At 38.9% G+C, this 19993-nt stretch overlaps 1 protein-coding gene across 3 annotated transcripts in view; it reads right to left on the minus strand.

Annotated features, from left to right (window-relative positions):
• The window catches only part of tnksa (tankyrase, TRF1-interacting ankyrin-related ADP-ribose polymerase a), a 166866-nt gene that overhangs the window by 63614 nt on the left and 83259 nt on the right, over window positions 1-19993 (minus strand). For all 3 annotated transcript variants that reach the window (XM_069925464.1, XM_069925453.1, XM_069925473.1), the window contains 6 exons: window positions 13825-13919; window positions 12039-12105; window positions 11293-11479; window positions 10501-10622; window positions 8860-8951; window positions 8147-8225 (listed from right to left, as the gene is read on the minus strand). In XM_069925464.1, coding sequence (XP_069781565.1) covers window positions 8147-8225; window positions 8860-8951; window positions 10501-10622; window positions 11293-11479; window positions 12039-12105; window positions 13825-13919 — 642 coding nt within the window. The remainder of the gene's footprint in view (window positions 1-8146; window positions 8226-8859; window positions 8952-10500; window positions 10623-11292; window positions 11480-12038; window positions 12106-13824; window positions 13920-19993) is intronic.

The following is a 19993-nucleotide window of genomic DNA, read 5'->3' on the forward strand; positions in this document are numbered from 1 at the left end:
TAGGGAAATTGGTCATCGAGGGAGCGGGCACTGAGGGTGCAGGCTGTGTCAGAGTGGAAAGGCTCTGGTTCAAGGTGTTTCGGTGGTAGTGCAGGAATTGAAAAAAGAGCCACACTATTAGAGGAACAAAAAGGATTCAGCAGGTAGGCACTGATCAGGGCAAATTTTAGATAAGACATGGGAATGCTCCTCTTGCAGAATGTGGGTTGTTAGAGAAGCCAGCAGTATCCCTAACGACTTCATCTGCAAGAAGTACATCCAGCTGCAGATCTTGACAAGCAGAGTTAAGGAACTGGAGCTGGAGTTGAATGAATCCAGATAATTCGGAAGGCAGAGGGGTTGATAGATGGGAGGAAAGTAACATGGGTGACAGTCAGGAGAGGGAACGGTGTTACAAACTAACAAACCTTATTAGTACTAAGAACAGCAATGGAAAATTCACCAATGAAAAATTTAAAATTATATATTTTATTAAACTATAAATTTCACATTTCTTACTTATCTCTAACATAACTCTATCTTATATATGTGTGTGTGATTAAATTCAAACTATTACAGTTCAATCTTGAGTCTGAAAAGTAAATTTTAAAGTTCATTTCAAACATCTTGTTGAACTTGATCTTTTTGAAATCGCAGTTCAGAAGTAATTATGAAGTACTTTTAAACATTATGTCTTCAGATCTCTTTAAACTCATAAGTCTTTTGATGAGTTGTCTTTAAGAGAGAGATTCTTCTTACGCGTGTTTTCACAGAACTGTGTTGCAGAACTGTGATCTTCCCAATGATTTTTTTCTCAAACAGGAGTGACCATCTTCTGGACACAAATGAGGATGTCTCTCTTCTCAAAAGAGCAGTAGGAAGTGGTCTTACTTTCTTAAAAGCCACTTATATTGGGTATCTCCGATGATAAGGGTGATACAATACAGAATTTCCCTCTCTTTCCATAGACTACTGTTTCAATCCTGACTTTTCACAGGAAGGTCAATTTCTTCAGTGATCCAAAATGTGTGTCTCCCTTCATTTTATAGTTCTCAAACATCATGTAACATGACATCATCACAGTTTTAGTTTAATTCCTGTAGAACCTTTTGCCCTTCTTCAAAACAACTGCATATCCATAAAATCCTCTGACCTCATCTCTGTTCCAAGAGGGCTTACCCTTACAAAAATCTAGCACATGTCACTTAAATGATACTTGATAATGTTGATCATACACAAAAATGCTTTTAAGAACCACGCATGGTACTTGAGTGTCAGCTTTATGGCTCTGTTTTCCAGTCACCACGACTCCGAACTGACTCTGTGTGTAAAGATCTATGGTGTCTCTGTGTAACCCTGATTCCATTCCACAATTCCCTCACTAGAAATATATTTAGCCCTATAAAGTACTTTACTAAGAAATATATATATGTTATAACTAAAGATTGTAACTTTAAAGATTAACATAAATCCATAACAAAGGGGACAGGCAAGCAGTGCAACCCTTTGGCTGTTCCCCTCAATAACAAGTAAAGATATTGCATACTGTTTGGGGGGGGGGGGGGGGATGGTGGGGAAACCAACCAGGGACAAGCCACAGCGATAAGGTCACTGGTCCTGTAGCTCAGAAGGAAAGGGAGGAGAAGAGGCAAGCTGCAGTGAAAGGGGATTCCATAGTTAGAAAGACAGATAAGAGGTTCTATAGAAGAGATGGAATATCCCAGATGGTATGTTGCCTCCCTGGTTCCAGGGTCTGAGATATTTCAGATCGAATTCATGGCACTCTCAGGAGCGGGGGGTGGGGTGAGTAGCCAGTTGATGTGGCCCATATAGGGGCCAATGACATGGATAGGAAGGATGAGGAGGTCTTGCGAGGAGAGTTCAGTGAGTTAGGAGCCAGGTTCAAGAATAGGATCTCCAGGGTTGGAATCGCAGGATTGCTACCCATGCCATGTGCTAGTGAAATTAGAAATAGGAGGATAATGCAGCTTAACACATGGTTAAAGTCATGGTGCAGGAGGAACACTGGATTTTTTTCCAGAAAAGGTGTTCTGACAGGACAGTTTACATCTGAACTGGAGGGGGAAATTAATATCCTTGCGGGCAGGTTTGCTCATGCTGCTCTGGTGGGTTTAAACAAGATTTGCAGAGGGATTTGAACAGAGTGCCAGAGCAGGTAGAGGAGTGGAGGAGGGAAAAGATGTGAAAATTGCATGCACTGTTGAAAGTCAACATGTTGAATGTGGTGGAAATATTCTCAGGTCCATCTATTTCAATGGAAGGAATGTTGTAGGAAAGGCAGATGAGCTTAGAGCGTGGATTGGCATGTGGAATTATAACTACAGTGAAAGGGAAAAAGTTTAGAGGGAACAGGAGGGGGAACTTCTTCATACAGAGAATAGTTGGAATGTGGAATGAGCTGCCAGCTGAGGTAGGAGAGATATGGGCTAGGACTGGGTGCAGGTCAGTGGAACTAGGCAAAAAAAAAAAGATTCGGCACAGACTAAAAGAGCCGAAGGGGGTTGTTTCTGTGTCGTAATGTTCTATGGAAGATAGATTGCATGGGATCTGTGATAAGCTGGCCAACAAGATTCAGAAGTGGCTTGGCAGAGGGCTGTGGGTAAAGGTTAGATTTTCAGACTGGAGGGCAGTGACAAGTGATGTGCTACAGGGATCAGGGCTAGGTCCACTGTTGTTTGTCATCTATATTAATCATCTGTAGATGACACCAAAATTGATGGTAGTATGGACAGTGAGGAAGGTTATCACAGATTGGAACAGGATCTTGATCAACTAAGTCAATAGGCCAAAGAATGTAGATAGAGTTTAATTTGGCTAAGTGTGAGGTATTGTATTTTGGCAAGTCAAACCATGCACAGTGAAGGGTAGGACTCTGAGGAGTGTTGTCCAACAGAGATCCAAGGGTTCAGGTATTTAACTTCCCGAAATGGACAACATAGATTGACAGTATATTAAAGGCATTTGGCACATTTGCCTTCATCAATCAGGTCACCGAGTACAATAGTTCAGAAGTTGGTAAGGTCATATTCAGCATACTGTGTGCAGTTCTGGATGCTTTGCTACAGGAAGAATGTCATTAAACTGGAAAGTATGTAAAAAATGAGTAACAAGATGTTACTGGGACTGGAAGTCTTGAGCTGCAAAGCAGGGTGGATAAATCAGGACATTTTGCACTAAACCATATATAAAATTATCAGGGGCATAGATAAATTTACTTGGCTGACACAAGGACAGGACTGGCTGATGCAGGTTCCAGGGTTTATATATTTCAAAAGGGATAGGAACAGAGGTTAGGGGTAGGGGGAGAAACAAGAGAACAGGATTATTGATCAGGGAGAGTATTGCAGCAGCAGAAAGTAAGGATGTTACGGAGGGATTGTCTCCTGAATCAATGTGGGTGGAAGTCAGAAACAGGAAGGGAACAATCACTCCTAAGGAGAAGATATGTAGGCAGATTTTGGAATGGTGGAAAAATAATAGGGTTGTTGTTATGAGACACTTCAATCTCTCTGATATTGACTGACACCTCCTTATTGTGATAGGGATAAATGGGCAGAATTTGTCAAGTGTGTCCAAGAAGGATGCCTAACACAGTATGTGGACAAACCAACTCGAGGAGAGGCCCAACTAGATCTAGTACTGGGTGATGAACCTATTCAAGTGCTAGAACTCTTGGTGGGCAAGCATTTCGGTGACCAAAACTCCCTGACAAGGACAAGGATAGCAGTAAACAAAATGGTAAGAGTTTGATTGGGGAAGGGCTAATTTTGATGGGATTAGGCAAGAACTGGGGAGAGTGAATTGGGAGATGATGTTCTTGGGGAAAAGCATAGAAGTAATGTCGAGGATGCTCAGGAACCACTTTCCAGGGTTCTGGATAGTTTTGTACCACTGAGTCAGGAAAAATATGGTAGGAGAAGGGAACCAAGGTTGACAAAAGAGATGAGGCAACAAGTTAGGAGAAAGAACGAAGCCTACACAAGGTTTAGGAGGCAAAAGTCAATAAGGGCTCGTGAAAATTATATGGTAGGCAGGAATAAACACAAGAGAGAACTTAGGAGAGCTAGAAGGAAGCCCTTGGCACGTAAGATTAAAGAAAACCCAAAGCACATGTGAAGAATAGAAGGATGATTAGAGTAAAGCTGCTATAGGATAAAGGAGGGAATATGTGTCTAGAAGCAAAGGAGTTCCCAAATGAATAATTTGTTCAGTATTCACCAGAGAGATGAACCTTTGTTAACATAAAGTCAGTTTGGAACAGGCTTATATGCTGGAGTGCATTGAGGTCAAGAAAGAGGAAGTGTTGGATCTTCTTAAAAACATTAGGACTGACAAGTTCCCAGGACGGGACAAGATATACTCCAGGTTACGACAGGAAGTGAGGGAAGAGATTGCTGGGTAATATGGAGAATCCTGCCAATTATAGAGCAATGAGTCTTAAATCAGTGGTGCGCAACTATTGGAGAGGATTCTTAGGAACAGGATTTACAGAAATTTAGAAAAGCATAATCTTCTCAGGGATAGTCAGCATGGTTTTGAGAGAGGCAGGTCATGACTCACAAGCCTAATTGAGTTTATTGAGGAAATTACAAAAAACATTGATTAAGGTCGACCAATGGACATGAAACATACTGATTTTATTACGGCATTTGATAAGGTCCCCCGTAGTAGATGCATTCAGAAAGTCATGAGACATGGGATCCATGGAATCTTGACTGTATGGATTCAGAATTGGCTTGCTTGCAGAAAGCAGAGGAGAGTTGTAGTTGGAATGTATTCTGCTTAGAGGTCAGTGACTAGTGGAGTTCCACAGGAATCATTTCTGGGACCCTTGCTCTTCGTAATTTTTATAAATAACCTGGATGAAGAAGTAGAAGGATGGATCTTTCTGTTCAACTTGTTTGCCTTTTCTTTTTCTTCCCCTTTCCAGTTCTCATCTCCCTTCCCCCTCTACCTACCTAGCCATCTCTCCTCCTCCTGATCACTGCTGTCCCCTCCACCTATCATCTCCTGCCTTTGCCATCTCCACCTCACCCACTTTTTCATTTGGACGCCTGCCAACATTCTCTCATAACTTGATGAAGGACTCAAGCTTGAAACATTGGTTATATATTTTTACCTTTGTTACATAAAGGACACTGTTTGACCAGCTGAGTTTCTCCAGTATTTTGTGTTTTTACTGGAAGGATTGGTCAATATGTTTGCAGATAAACTGAAGTTTGGAGATGTTGTGGATAGTGTAGAAGGTTGTTGTAGGTTACAGCAGGATATAGACAGGATGCAGAGTTGGGCAGAGAAGTGGTAGATAAGTGTGAAGTGATGCATTTTGGAAGGTCAAACTTGATGATGGTTAAAGGTAGGATTCTTAGCAGTATGGAAAAACAGAGGGACCTTGGGATCCAAATCCATAGATCTCTCAAGGTTGCCATGCAGGTTAATAGGGTAGTTAAGAAGACATGGTATGCTGGCCTTCTTGAGTCAGCAGATTGAGTTCAAGAGCCATGAGGTAACGGTGCAGCTCTAAAAAAACTCTGGTTTGATCATACTTGGAATTTGTGTTCAGTTCAAGTCATCTCACTACAGGAAGGATGGGGAAACTTTGGAGAGGGTGCAGAGGAGATTTAGCAGGGATGGTGCAGGGGAGATTTAGCAGGATGGTGCCTTGAATGGAGAACACATCTTGCGAGGCAAGATTTATTCTTTGAATTGAAGGATCAGGGATTATTACAAGATTATGAGAAGCATAGTTTAGGGTAGAAAGCCAGTACCTTTTTCCCAGGACAAGAGTAGCATATACCAGAGGACATCTGTTTAGCTGAGAGGTGGACAGTTATCAGGGATAAGTTTTTAAAAAAATGTATACACAAGAGAGTACTGGATGTTTAGAATGCATTGCCAAGAGTAGTGGAGAAGTCTCAGAGACAGGCACATGGATATAATGAAAATGGAAGATTATGGATGCGAGGTCAGGAAGGTTTAGACTGCTGAGTTGGTCTACGGAGGCCAGCACAACATCTGGGCCAAAGAGACTGTGATGTGTTGTAATGCTGTTTGCAAGTGAATAGTCCCAGTTTTAAAAAATCTAATACAAGGTGGCATAAATTTAAGATGGGAAGGGGAGATTTGGAAGAGACCTGATGGGTGACATTTTTTAAATGCCCAAAGGGTGGTGTCTGGATCAAGCTGCCAAAGGAATAGGTATATGGAAAAGAAAGGTTTGGAATGATCAGTTTAGATAGGCATAGATGGGTTAGGCTGAGGCATTTTAAATCCAAAGGTATTAAAACTATTCTTCTTCCGATAAATGCCTGCATCAACATTACTTTCAAGACCATCAGTAATCACACCATGACCTTCTGAAGGCAACCTCTCATATGTGATAGTTACATTACCTGCCTGAAGATCATAAGAGACAGGAGCAGAATTATGTCATTCACCATTTAGTCTGCTCCACTATTTGAATTGTGGCTGAAGTACTTTTCTTTTCAACCCCATTTTCCTGCCTTCTCCTCAAAATCCTTGACATCCTTTCTAATCAAAAACCTATCAATCTTTGCTTTAAATATACCAAATAATTTGGCATCCGCAGCTTGTGTGGCAATGAATTCCACAGATTGAGCACTCTCAGGCTGAAGAAATCTGTCCTAATCTCAGTTCTGAAGGGACATTCTTTCATTCTGAGACTGTGTCCTCTGGTCTAAGACTCACCCACACTCTCCTTTCCCAAATCTAACTGGTTCTCATTAACAAAGATACTTTGCTTTGTCCCCTCACAAATCAATCAGGCATCTCTATAACATATTACTTCACTTTTAATAATCCTATCTGTCATGATAATGAATATGTATGAGATGTACCGGAAGTCACGTGGTATGAGAGAGAGATAAGCACACAAGCAGGAGAACAAAGGAAACGGGAAAATAAAGACAACGGAGAAGTTTACCTGATAAAACTTGTGTTTAATATTTTATTAACTTCACATTTCGGGCCACAAATGTGACACTATCCTTCACAAATGCTTATGAACAATACCAAGTTTCTAACTTTAGCATAGTACCGAACCGAAAAGAACAGAATTTCTTCCACCAGCAGCCCGCAGCTTGTATGGGTTCCTCGCCTCAAGTCACCAACACCTCGATACCTTCTCCTCGCTGATCTGCTGCTTTTCGTCACCGTCTCCTAGGGAGTTCTCTGCTTCTCCTCAGGGGGTGGTCTCTCCATTTTCAGGTGGTCTGCATCAATCCTCTGCTTTCCTGGAGTCTGTAACCCCTCATGGTTCCTGCCATCCGCAGGCGCTGCCATCTTGGGCTCAGTCCCCAAAGCCGCAGGATTTTAGAATAAACCACCACCTGCTCCTTTAACAGGCCGTTAAAAACCTGTATGGAGCTGATGGCAGTGAGACGGGGCTTTTGGACCTCGCAGGGGAGCATGGTGCCTCCGCTCCCCATGGGGCCACACCAGCGGTAGCACTGCCATTAAAGCAGTTCCGGCAGTGCTACCATATTTTATTTTCATATAATGCCATACAAGACTACTTATTAGTTTTGTGTCCCATCCAATGTGGAATTCCTTCTACATCCCTACTCTTCAAGAGTGACATTTTCACTTCTGTAACAATTGCCATAACTGTTGACCTGATCGTCCTGGTAACTATCATTCATATACAACTTCCAATGTTCCTGCCTATGGCTTGCCTTCCATCATTTACATTTCTACAAACTTGAAAATCCACAAAAAACTTTACATCTACTCATGCTGGAGAACCACAGACCAACTGATAAGCTCCCAGACAGGTGAAACTCAATTTTAAACTTCTCAACATTTTACAAATCCCTGCTGCAAGGCTCTTCCTTCCCCATCTCTGTAACCACTTCCAGTCCTTCATCTCTGATGTTTTCATGCTTATTTTACTCACTCCAATGCAACTATGGTTTTGGCTGTAAGGTCTGAAGATCTGGAACTATCTCCTTAAAACTGCTCCATCTCTTCCTTCTTTGTAAAAATGCACTGATCTTTTTGGGTCAACTCCTGTCCTTATTGACCTTTCATGGTGGATGTTAAAGGAACAATGAAAATGCAAGTTGTCATGATGGAGGTACAATAGAAATTACATTACATTTGGATAGGAATTATTTAAAAAACATACCTTTGCTCCATGCTTGTGAAGGACTTCCACGACATCATTATGTGCTCTTTCTGCAGCCACGTGTAGTGGTGTAAGAAAACTGCAAGGAATTTAAATTTTGTAAACCCTTGTGTACAACAGTAAAAAAAACTTGAAAATTTTCAGTGAAGCAGGCAGCTTCTCATAAAAAATCAGCAGTTAATATTTCCTGATTTTGATGGAAGCTCAAACTGAAATATTAATTCTGCTTTTCCCAAAGATGCTAGCTGAATTGGTAATTTTCAGTATCATTTCACTATTTCAAAATTCACGTATTTGTCACAATTCTGTAGATATAACATTGTAACATTAAATGTTGAAGCTAATTATTGTGTTAAAGAATTGACTTTTAAGTTGTATGACATTTCATCTTGTAAACTTAACTTACTGCATGTAAAAGTGCACAGCATTTTCTAAAAGGAAATCTCCCAAGCTAATTCTCTTACGATGCTGTTAACCAATGTGGTTAGCACATTACCACTCTCATTTATATAAAAAAAATTACAATCAATCCAGGAATAAGAACAAGTAATTTTATAATTAACCCAAAGCATGTTTCCCATTGCAACCTACAACACAAAAACCTCCTTGGTGATAGCCCAACATTTAAAAAATATGTAAGTTGGCATATTGCCTAAAATTGGTTTATCAGTTTAAGAGGATAACTACAACCCACAAGTAACAAAACTACTTACTCTTTATTTTTCTCATTGACATTTGCTCCTTTTCTCAAAAGCAGTTCTGTTACCTGCTTACGCTTGGGGTGTTGTGAAGCCACAGCACAATGCTGAAAAGGGGATTCAGATATTACACCCCAGATTTTAACAGGTTACAACTAAATTTCACCAACATAAGTCGATACACCAATATACAGAAGTTCCGTACATCTATCAATGTGGAATTTTTACATCATCAACGAACTAGTCAAAAGATATATTGGTAGACATCCATGCTACTCCATACAATCAACAGCAACATCCATGCTTTGATTACAGTACGTAATTGCCTCCAAGATGACATGGTTATTGGTAGGTTTAACAAGCAGCCAAATAATAAAATTTTATGTGACAAGATAAGAGTCCAATACTTCAAGAATCAGAGTGTACAATAAGTGAGTACCAACTCAGAGAATTAAAAATATAAAAATTAAAAATGGAAAGTGGTTTCAAAGCTTAGGAGAGCACAGGTTTTATAAATCGGAGTAGAATAGATTAAAAACATTAGCAAGGCTAAGATTACTAGGCGGCACGGTAAGCGTGGAGGTTAGCGCAATGCCAGCAATCAGGACTGGGGTTCAAATCCCGCACTGTTTGTAAGAAGTTTGTAAGTGTTCCCTGGGGCTCTGGTCTCCTCCCACTGTTTGTTATGTACTGGGGGTGTCAGCTAATTGGGTATAAATTGGGTGGCACAGACACGTGAGCTAAAATGTCCTGTTACCATGCTGTATATCTAAAAAAAATACTATTTCCAATTTTGGATGCTCTTTTGTAGGAAAGGTATGGAAAAGGCAAAGTAGAAATTCCTAAGAGGAGAAAATACATGAATGGTGTAACAATGGAGTATATTTAGAAAAAAAAAATCAGACATTAATTAGAAAAATATAGCTCCAGGACAACTACAGCACAACTCCAATTGTCTGAAATGGTCAGGACAGGGCTCATTTCGGATAGACTTATTTTCGGAGAACCGGTCATTTAAAAAAAAACAGCCCAGTAGCAACAGCAAATCACTTTTAACAGTATTTATATAACAACAAACAACAAGTTAAGGGTTTTCAAGCATTAATTTTCACCATAAAAAGTACTGGCCACTGCTGATCACTGACATTTCCCCACTAAGGCCCCTGGCAGCAGGGGCCCAAGGTCCGCTGCACTACTGCCGCTGCTGGGAGCCTGAGATGCCCGGTCTGATATCCTCATTTATCCAAATTTTAGATTTTTTTTTGGATAACTGAGGATCTCTGAGAATCCGATTTTGGAAAATTGGAGTTGTACTATATCAGTTCAAAATAAAGACGGGCTTTAAATGAAAGTCAGAAATTAGAGGCATATAAAGCAAAATGAAAATGAATAAAATTAAAAAAACTAACTGCATTTCTGCCCAAACTGAAGTGATAGCAAAGCAAAATTTGTAAAAATGTTTAGAATGAAAGTGGATCAACATTAAAGACCTTTTTTTTTAACAAGTTTATGGTAATAAGGCTCTGAACTTTGCAAGAACAAGAAAAACAAACTGATTTGGCTTGTCGTTTAAAATTCTGCAGTTGTGCAAGATTAAGCATTTTTTTTCAGAATTAAAAAAAAACAATCTGCAATAAGTATAATTCAGATAATTACCAATGGAGTTTCATGAGTTTGTGGATGCTTGAAATTTATAATCTCTAAAGCAAGGCTCTTTTTCACTTTTGCCAAATCTGCTTCCTTCGCAGCCTGAAGTAATGAATGGCCTTTAAATTCATCTATTTTAAAAAAGAAAGCAGTTTTCATCATAATTTCACTATAGTTTTGTCAAAATGGCTTCTTTATAAATACAAGCTATTTGTTTAAATATTCTATTTTAATGACATTTCACATACATTGAAAATAAGACAGATATCGTTCAGATACTCTTAAGGACAATTGATCTGGTTTATCATAAGTGTTACATGGTGTAACAATATACGGGTTGATTACAAAACTTAAATCAACACATTTTGATTGCTTGGATGAATTGGATTTCTCATAGCCAACAGCTCAAACTAAAAGTCAATACAATAGAATAATCGAATATGGATGTGATGTTTTGTTGAGTCAACTCAAAACATTTCAAAGAATTAAAAAACACTACTAATCAGGGAAGCAATTTTAAAAATTACTTATAAAAAAAATCAATCATCCACTAAGATTTTCAACTTTACTCTAAGGCTTACAGAACCTTGCCACACAAGTAATCACAAATGAAAAATGAACAAGTTACTTGCAATCCATTCCTGATACTGCTTTAAGAATGCGGTGGTGAAATAGTTCTAAAAAAAATCACTGTCAAAGTTCATTTATTTATATTTCCCTTTTTTTTTAAAAAAAGAGCAAAAGAAGTTAGCATACAATAAAGTCATTATAGTTTGATCTCTGTGCAGTTTATATACTTACATGCAAGCCGCTCTTTTAATTCTGGGGTGGGAGCCATATCCATTGCACTTTTGCCATGGCAATTAACTAGGGTAGGGTCTGCACCATGGCTTAATAGAAGCGAACAGACCTCCACTCTGTTCTTAGATGCAGCTTCATGCAGTGGTGTAAATTGCCAGAGATCCATGGCATTAACACAGGCTCCATGCTGAAGTTTAAAAAAAAAACAAAATTATAATTATATCCAGAACTTAATACTCCTGTAATCAATTAAACTTTCAACACCATTTTCTTATAGTCTGTGTTTTAACTGAAATTTTGGCAATAAAACAGAGATACAAATGGGAACAGGATTGGAAAAAAAAACTTTAGTGTAAGTCAAAGTTTAATCACTTCTTGTTAGCACATAGGATGCAGAAGATACCCTTGACTTCCTATAGATCAAGGGTTCTCAACCTTTTTCTTTCCACTCACTTACCACCTTAAGCAATCCCTTATCAATCACAGAGCACCAATGGAAGTAATTACTTAAAATAGTATGTGAGTGGAAAGAAAAAGGTTGAGAACCCCTGCTATAGATGCTGCATGACCTGCTTAGTTGCTCTAGGACTTCTGTGCATTGCACTAGGCTGCAGAATTGTATGCATTTTGGATAAAAATGTGGATGCACTTAACCAGCTAATAATTTAAACCTCAACATTTTAGATATGCAAACACAGGTAATTTTATCATATCTTAAATCTAAAAGTGAACATTACACTTCTTACCTTCAGCAATAATTCAGTGACTTCGTAATGGCCATATGAACAAGCATTATGAAGAGGTACAAGGCCACTGAGGAAATAAGACATTTCAGTCAAGGATTTTACAGATCGAAAGATACAACCAAATTATTAAAAACAGTTTCCTGGGAAGCAGAAGTATTATAGATTTCTACTTTTGCCCATGAAAATTCAGATGTTGGATCTTCACTTAAACCCACATATTTTCTCCATCTCTCTTTCAAAGCAGCAGCCTATGGATACGTGGGAATCTCAACAAAATCACAATTTATTTGAGCCCTAAACAACATTGAAAATGTAAAACTTTTAGGTGGCAAACTGATGAACTTATGTTAAACATCACTGAAAATATTCTATACATCTATTAGCATAGCTTGTGTAAATACCATGGATCTCTGCACAGTTATCAGTTGCTTTGCCAGCTCAGGATATTAACAAGTTTACGAAAGGTTTAAGAGATGTAAAGGGAAATGTATGAAAGAGTAAGTTTTGTAGTTGGGACTGTTTATGCGGTGTTCTGAAACACCTTCTGCTCTTGCCCAGTTGTTGGGAAAGGGGCAATGGAAAATTGCTCAAGGGAACAATGAAGAATTAAATCTGGAATTAACCTGATGTGTGGAAGTGGATCGTGTATACTAGAAAGAACATGGGATCAGGTTAGCTCAGGCTTGTACATCATATCTATCTCATCACAAAACATTACTCAGCTCACTTCTCCAGCCTGTACACCATTTCCTCAGATTAGACAGATCTCTACAAAAAAAACTTTATTTTCTTTATCTTTATTCCCAATTAGTTAATAGCAAGAGAATATACTTCCTTTTGAGGTGTGGTTCTCAACCTTTTTCTGTCCATTCACATACCACTGTTTTAATCGTACCTAAGTGACTTGTTAGGTGCATGGTTTCATAACTCCAAAGGAAATGGGCCAATGACAATTTTTCTCAAGCAAAATATTTCAGTAACAATTGGGTCTAGAGCAGTGACTCTCAACCTTCTCTTCTCACTCACATACCACCTTAAGCAATCCCTTACTAATAACAGAGCACTTATGGCATAGGAATTACTTAAAGAGGTATATGAGTGGAAAGAAAAAGGTTGAGAACCACTGCTTTAGAGTTCATTAATTTCAGAATTTTAAATTTGATTATGCCCTCCAAGGTTAGGAATAAACAACAGAACATTAACATTAACCTTATTTTAGTGGTGGACACAGAGCCGGAGTTACCTATTGGATTGGCATAGAATGGAAAGTTCCACACCAGTTGTATACTAGCTTGACAATGAAACTGAGATTTTCTTCCTGCAGGCCAGCAGAATTTCTAAAAACTGTACTCAAGAAGAAAGGTAAACAAAAGAAAGGAAGGTATACAAAAGAAAGAAATGTAAACAAACTGACTGTGCAAATACAGAAATACAAATATTAAGTTATATAAATATTTTCTTTCATGGAAGTAAAATAAATTTAACTTATTTAACAGTAATACTTCAAATTTGCATCCAATAAAAAAAATTGGTGCTGCATCCTTCACTGTTGGATTTCATCCTGAAATTACACTTTATAAAAGGCTTCACATTATCAGTGAAGCAGGTCTACTGTACAATGTTGCTTTTTGGGAATGTTTCAGCAGACCAGTAAAGATCGGTGGAACAATTATTTAGTAACTCATGGGCTTATTCCAAGCACAAATTTGTTAGCTACTGGTCTAGCTGGGAAAAGTATTCAACATGAAAGGTATTCCATGACTTTAATATGCCAAGGGAAACTCACCCCTTGTCCTTGGCATGTACATCGGCTCCATGCTGAAGGAGGAGTTGAACAATTCGCACACGATTGTATCCAGCTGCCAGATGAAGAGGAGTAGACTGGAGGTAACAATCAATAATTTTGAAAATAATTAGCAGGAACCAAATTTATGTTTGATCTGAAGTTACAATATTAATCTAACTAAACTAACATCAGCTATATTTATGCAAAAAGCTCCCAAGAGACAACAGCTTTTATTTACAAAAGGATTGTATGTAATCCCGTGGGCCAAAGCAGTCTTCAATATTTTTCTTTTAGTTCTGAAATTCCCTACAATGAACAAAATTTGATCTTGTAATTAATATTACCATAATATTGGAAATTCCTATATTTATCATACACCAAAATCCTTAGCAACTTACTGGTAATACATGTTTGATTGCCATTCTTTTAAAAAAGCAGGGTTTTTTTTTATATAAACACAATTATCGGGTAATTTGGTCCACCAGATTAATACAGGGTACTGAACATACATATATGATATATTGTTGATAGTGTTTAAGTTTAAAGTATTAGGATTAAAAGTTCTAATACTTTCCAAATAAAGATAAATCCACTTAAGTACTGATATTTAAATATCTGCATTGAATAACTACATTTAAATTCATAGACTGTGTATTTGGTTTCAGTATAGTGAAAAATCATGAAATAGGTATATTTGCTTTGTAATTGAAATTAATCATAATTACATTTCCTTGAAAGAAGCATATTCTCAGGATTATTGTTTATTTAGAATCTTTCTACTCCATTAACAGAGTCCTTTTTCAATATAAAGAATACACATATATACATGGAAAAAAGATGTAGGCAATCCTGAACATCATGACCAAGGACGTCATTAGCACAGTACCTACTCCCCTGGTTCATAAATAAACTAAAGAACACTAACAAACATTTGACTTATAACAATCTCGAAACTCAACCTTGAAAAAGGATTAAAAACTATCATGAGAACAACCTGGTGTCAGTAAGTGAACTGCTGGAGGACCTCAGTGGTCAGGATTATCTATGGAAAGCAGCTTGTCCTGTCTCTTCCCACCTACATTCACAGGACCACTCAAACACTCTCATGTTCATAACTTCCAATTCGTTGCCCCCACAACCTCCCTCCCTTTCATCAGTCCCTATAAATCTCCATTCCCCAGCAGGGAGGCTATAGGGTCCTAGTTCCTTCCAGAGGATAGATCTAACCAGTTCACCTCTACTAACACAACCTTCTTAACATGGACCTCGACTCTTCTCACTTTCTACCAAAACAACATGTAGCCACTGGGAACTGCCATGAACCCAAGTTACACCTGCCTTTTTGTTGGGTGCAGGGATCAGTCCCTATTTCACTTCTCACCCCTTTCTTCATTATTCACAGATGCTGTCTGACCTACTAGGTTCCTCCAGCATCTTGTTTTTCTTGCTTCAGATTACAGCATCAGCAGTCTCTTCTAACTAACCCCAAACTCACAAAGCTATGCTAAAGTGATCATCGCCTACCTTGTTCAGACCAGATTTTAAATGGAAGAGTAAATGATCTCCCTCACTGAATTAATCCAACTTTAAGGTTTATCTTTCCTGAGAATGGTACAGGTACCAATATATTGAACCTTCACAAAATAAAGGGCATGATTTTTGTTTTAGTAAAACAAGCATTTAAAACTTGTTATTTTGAATGCCACTTTCTCATTTCTTCCATTAAGCTTTTCAAAGGGGAAAAGAAAACAAACTCCTTAAGATTTAAATTGCTGACAGTATATGATAAAATAATGGATATGTCAAAAATATTTGCTGGAGTGGTAGGCTGATTTCTGAAAGCAGGGACCATATTTGTGTATTTTGCTATTTCAATACAAGAAATTGAGATTCTGTCCACTGAAATTACAGAAGGCCTCCAAAGTGTATACTGGTTGTCTCAAGAGACTGGAAACAAAACATTTATCAGTTAAATGTCTCCTTGTTTAATAAATGCTCAGACAGAATTTTAAAAACTCCATTTACTAATGTTGTTGGTAATAAAGAGGAAATTAAAAAAAGCTCTAGTGTGAATATTAATTTTTTCATGAAAATAAGAAATGCCAGTAAATTAGGTGAGATGACAAAGAATTGAATATATTTACAATAATTTGAGTTGTTTTATTCTGACAAAAATTATTTAGGAACTAGTCTTCTAATGTCATGTATTCTGTTTGTATCCAGCAGTTCACTTACTGACACCCCATCATCATCTTCTGTTTATTCACAAAAGAGAACAGGCAGGGTTGCAGATATATCTACATTTAGCTTTGAGATTAGTTGACAAGCAATCAAAAACTGGGAGAGCTTGCTGGATGAAAGAACAAAAATTTAAATCACTGCAACATCTTGAATAAGATTTGAATCAAGGTGAAACAGAACTTTGAAACAAGCATCAGTATAAATGAACAAAAGGGTTAAAAAAAATTGAACTGAGGAGCCTTCAGAAATTTGACAAATTCTGGACTTCAATTTTCCAGAAATACAGGATGTGAACAACTGGCATAAAATGCTGTAATTAATGCTTATTGTTGTGATTCACAACAATTCATTCCATGGCTGCAGCAACAAAATGTTCACACTGAATCAAATTTCTGTAATGTACCTAAAGTAAATAACAAAGAAATCTATTTGAATTGACAAGGAAGGGTATGAAAATCACAAACTATTAAACAATGTGAAAAATTGCCAAACATAATAAAGCATTCAAATTATTGAACAAAAAAGTTATTTCTGCATATAAGCTGTATTTTCTGAAAACTTATAGGATGGTACAAAGAGGCTTACTGCATTTAATACACAAGTGCTTGAGAACCTCAGCAGGTCACACAGCAGCCAACATTTCAGACCTGAGCCCTTCAATAAGGGATGTGCCAAAAGCAGGCAGGCACTTCAATACAAAGTTAAGAGGAGGAGAGAAGTGAGCAGAGGAAGGGGTAGTGAGAAGAGTACAGGCTAACTGGTAAGAGGTCATAGGGGTGATACATGATTACAAGAGGAATCATATCCTCATTGCACCTTGAGGGGACTAGGGAAGATGTGTGGGAAATAGAGATGTGGATTCCCCTTGTCCTCACCTATCTCCCTCCGCATCTAACATATTATCCTCTGCAGATTCCATCTACAACTTCATCCCACCACCAGACATATCATCTCTTCCCCTCTCCACATGGAGCACTTCCTCCGGGACTCTAATACCTATCTCTGTGACTGCAAGTCATGTTACACTTGCGGTCACATCTTCTTTTTCACCACCATTCAGGGACTAAAACAGTACTTCCAAGTGAAGTAACAAATGAATTTGTAGGGATCATCGATTACTCCCATTATTACCTCCTCTACATCAGAGAGGCTGGGAGGCTACTTTGCTAAGGATCTTTGGTCGGTCCACTGCAATATCAGGGACCTGTTAGTGGCCAATCATTTTAATTCCACACATCATTCCCACACCATGGCTCATGCACTGCCAAACTTAGGCTACCCGAAAATTGGAGGGACAACACCTAATACTCTGCCTGGTCAATCTCCAACCAGACAGCATTAACATCGACTTGTCCAGTTTCTGCTAAACTCCTTCCGAGTCTCTCTCTTTTTCTTACACCTGTCTCCTTTCTCTAGCTCCCCACTACCTTCCTTTCCCTCTCTAGAGAGCTAACCAACCCCATGACATATGCTTTTTTCTCTTCTACACACCCACCCGTATCCACCCATGAATCTTATCTGTTAGCCTCCCATTGATCCTTCCTCTCGCCTCACCACCACCATCTTTTTATTCGGGCTCCTGCCTGCTTTATGCTCATACCTTGTCAAAGGGCTCAGGCCTAAAATGTTGGCTCCCCTTTATTTTGTGGCCTGCAGGGATTCTCCAGCACCTTTGTGTATTGTACTACAATCACTGCATCTGTGCAGACTTCCCTGTTAAACTTCATTGCATTTTGTTAGGTTCTTGTGCATCACATTGCTGCTAACAGGAAGTGGACATGATTCTTCAAGTCACAAAAATTATGATTAAAAAAATTTTTTAGACATACAGCATGTTAACAGGCCATTGCAGCCCATGAATCTGTGCTACCCTATTGACCTACAACCCTGGAACATTTTGAATGGTGGGGGGGGGGGAAACTGGAGCCCCAGGGGAAAAGCTATGCAGAGATGGGGAGAACGTACAAACTCCTTACAGAGAGCATGGGATTTGAACGCTGGTCCCAATTGCAGGTGCTGTGAAGGCATTGTGCTAACTGCATCACCAACTGAGCCACTTTTCAGAAGCTTACAATTATTATTCCAAAGGAACTTCCTATTAGTATTAAATAAACACTTGCACCGTATAAATATAAATACAAGGATGCCACCAGTCATATTTGCTGAAAAATATTAAATATATATATAAACTGCTTTAACATTTAACATTTTGATATTACTGAAAATCTTCAAGAATAATCTAAAATTTTGAATTTAAAGAACATTCAATCTTGTTTTCCATCATTGTAGATAAATAACTTTGTAAATGATTGTTGGACCTGCATAACAATGCATTGCTATGCTAGCAATTTTTATAAATTGTAATCATTGAAGAATAATGCTTTCAAAGGATTGTTTAAAACAGTGATTCTCAACCTTTTTCTTTCCACTCACATACCACTTTAAGTATTCCCTATGTCATAGATATTCTATGATTAGGAAGGGATTTCTTAAGGTGGTATAAAATGTTTGGCCTGGAATTCAGCCTGAAGAAAACTGAGGTCCTCCATCAGCCAGCTCCCCACCATGACTACCAGCCCCCTCTCATCTCCATCGGGCACACAAAACTCAAAACAGTCAACCAGTTTACCTAACTCGGCAGCACCATTTCATCTGATGCAAGGATCGACAGAGATAGACAACAGACTCGCCAAGGCAAATAGTGCCTTTGGAAGACTACACAAAAGAGCCTGGAAGAACAACCACCTGAAGAAACACACAAAGATCAGTGTGTACAGAGCCGTTGTCATACCCACACTCCTGTTCGGCTCCGAATCATGGGTCCTCTACCGGCATCACCTACAGCTCCTAGAACGCTTCCATCAGCGCTGTCTCCGCTCCATCTTCAACATTCATTGGAATGACTTCATCACCAACATCGAAGTACTCAAGCTGGCAGAGTCCACAAGCATCGAATCCACACTGCTGAAGACCCAACTGCGCTGGGTGGGTCACGTCTCCAGAATGGAGGATCATCGCCTTCCCAAGATCGTGTTATATGGCGAGCTCTCCACTGGCCACCGTGACAGTGGTGCACCAAAGAAGAGGTACAAGGATTGCCTAAAGAAATCTCTTGGTGCCTGCCACATTGACTGCCGCCAGTGGGCTGATATCGCCTCCAACCATGCATCTTGGCGCCTCACAGTTCGGCGGGCAGCAACCTCCTTTGAAGAAGACCGCAGAGCCCACCTCACTGACAAAAGACAAAGGAGGAAAAACCCAACACCCAATTTTCCCTTGCAACTGCTGCAACCGTGCCTGCCTGTCCCGCATCGGACTTGTCAGTCACCAACAAGCCTGCAGCAGACGAGGACATACCCCTCCATAAATCTTCGTCCGAAGCTAAAGAAGAAGAAAGAAATATGGGTGGAAAGAAAAAGGTTGAGAACCACAGGTTTAAAATAAAATGCTGTTAGACACCAAGATAATTAGATCAGATTGTCAACAAATAATTAGCACAATGATGTCTTCTGTCTTCTCACATTACACTTAACCCTCAACTTCAAACATACTTTCAGAAGAAACTGGCAGAGCTTTTGGTGGAAGATTATGAGAGAAGAGAGAACTGTTGCTTTTTTTTTTGTTTGGGGCAAAGACGAACAGGAAACTTGTGTAGTATAGCCCATGATGAGGTCAAGGGTTGTTAGGAAAGCAGAACCCGTAGTGGGATGTGGAGGTATGGAGGCAGCAAAGAATGCAATTTTAGAGGCAAGGGATGGAGTTAAAGGAGCAGAAGGCTTGTCAAGGGAGAAGATATGGGAGATTTGACAGGACAAATGTGTTTCAACATTAGCTTCATACACAGTAGTAATTATACTTGGGAATGATTTTAATGGCCTACGATACACAAATAGGTGAAACAAAATTTCACCAGCATGTGTGGTATGTT

The sequence above is a fragment of the Narcine bancroftii genome, chromosome 1 (genome assembly GCF_036971445.1).
Source record: "Narcine bancroftii isolate sNarBan1 chromosome 1, sNarBan1.hap1, whole genome shotgun sequence".
In the NCBI taxonomy this organism is placed as follows: domain Eukaryota; kingdom Metazoa; phylum Chordata; class Chondrichthyes; order Torpediniformes; family Narcinidae; genus Narcine; species Narcine bancroftii.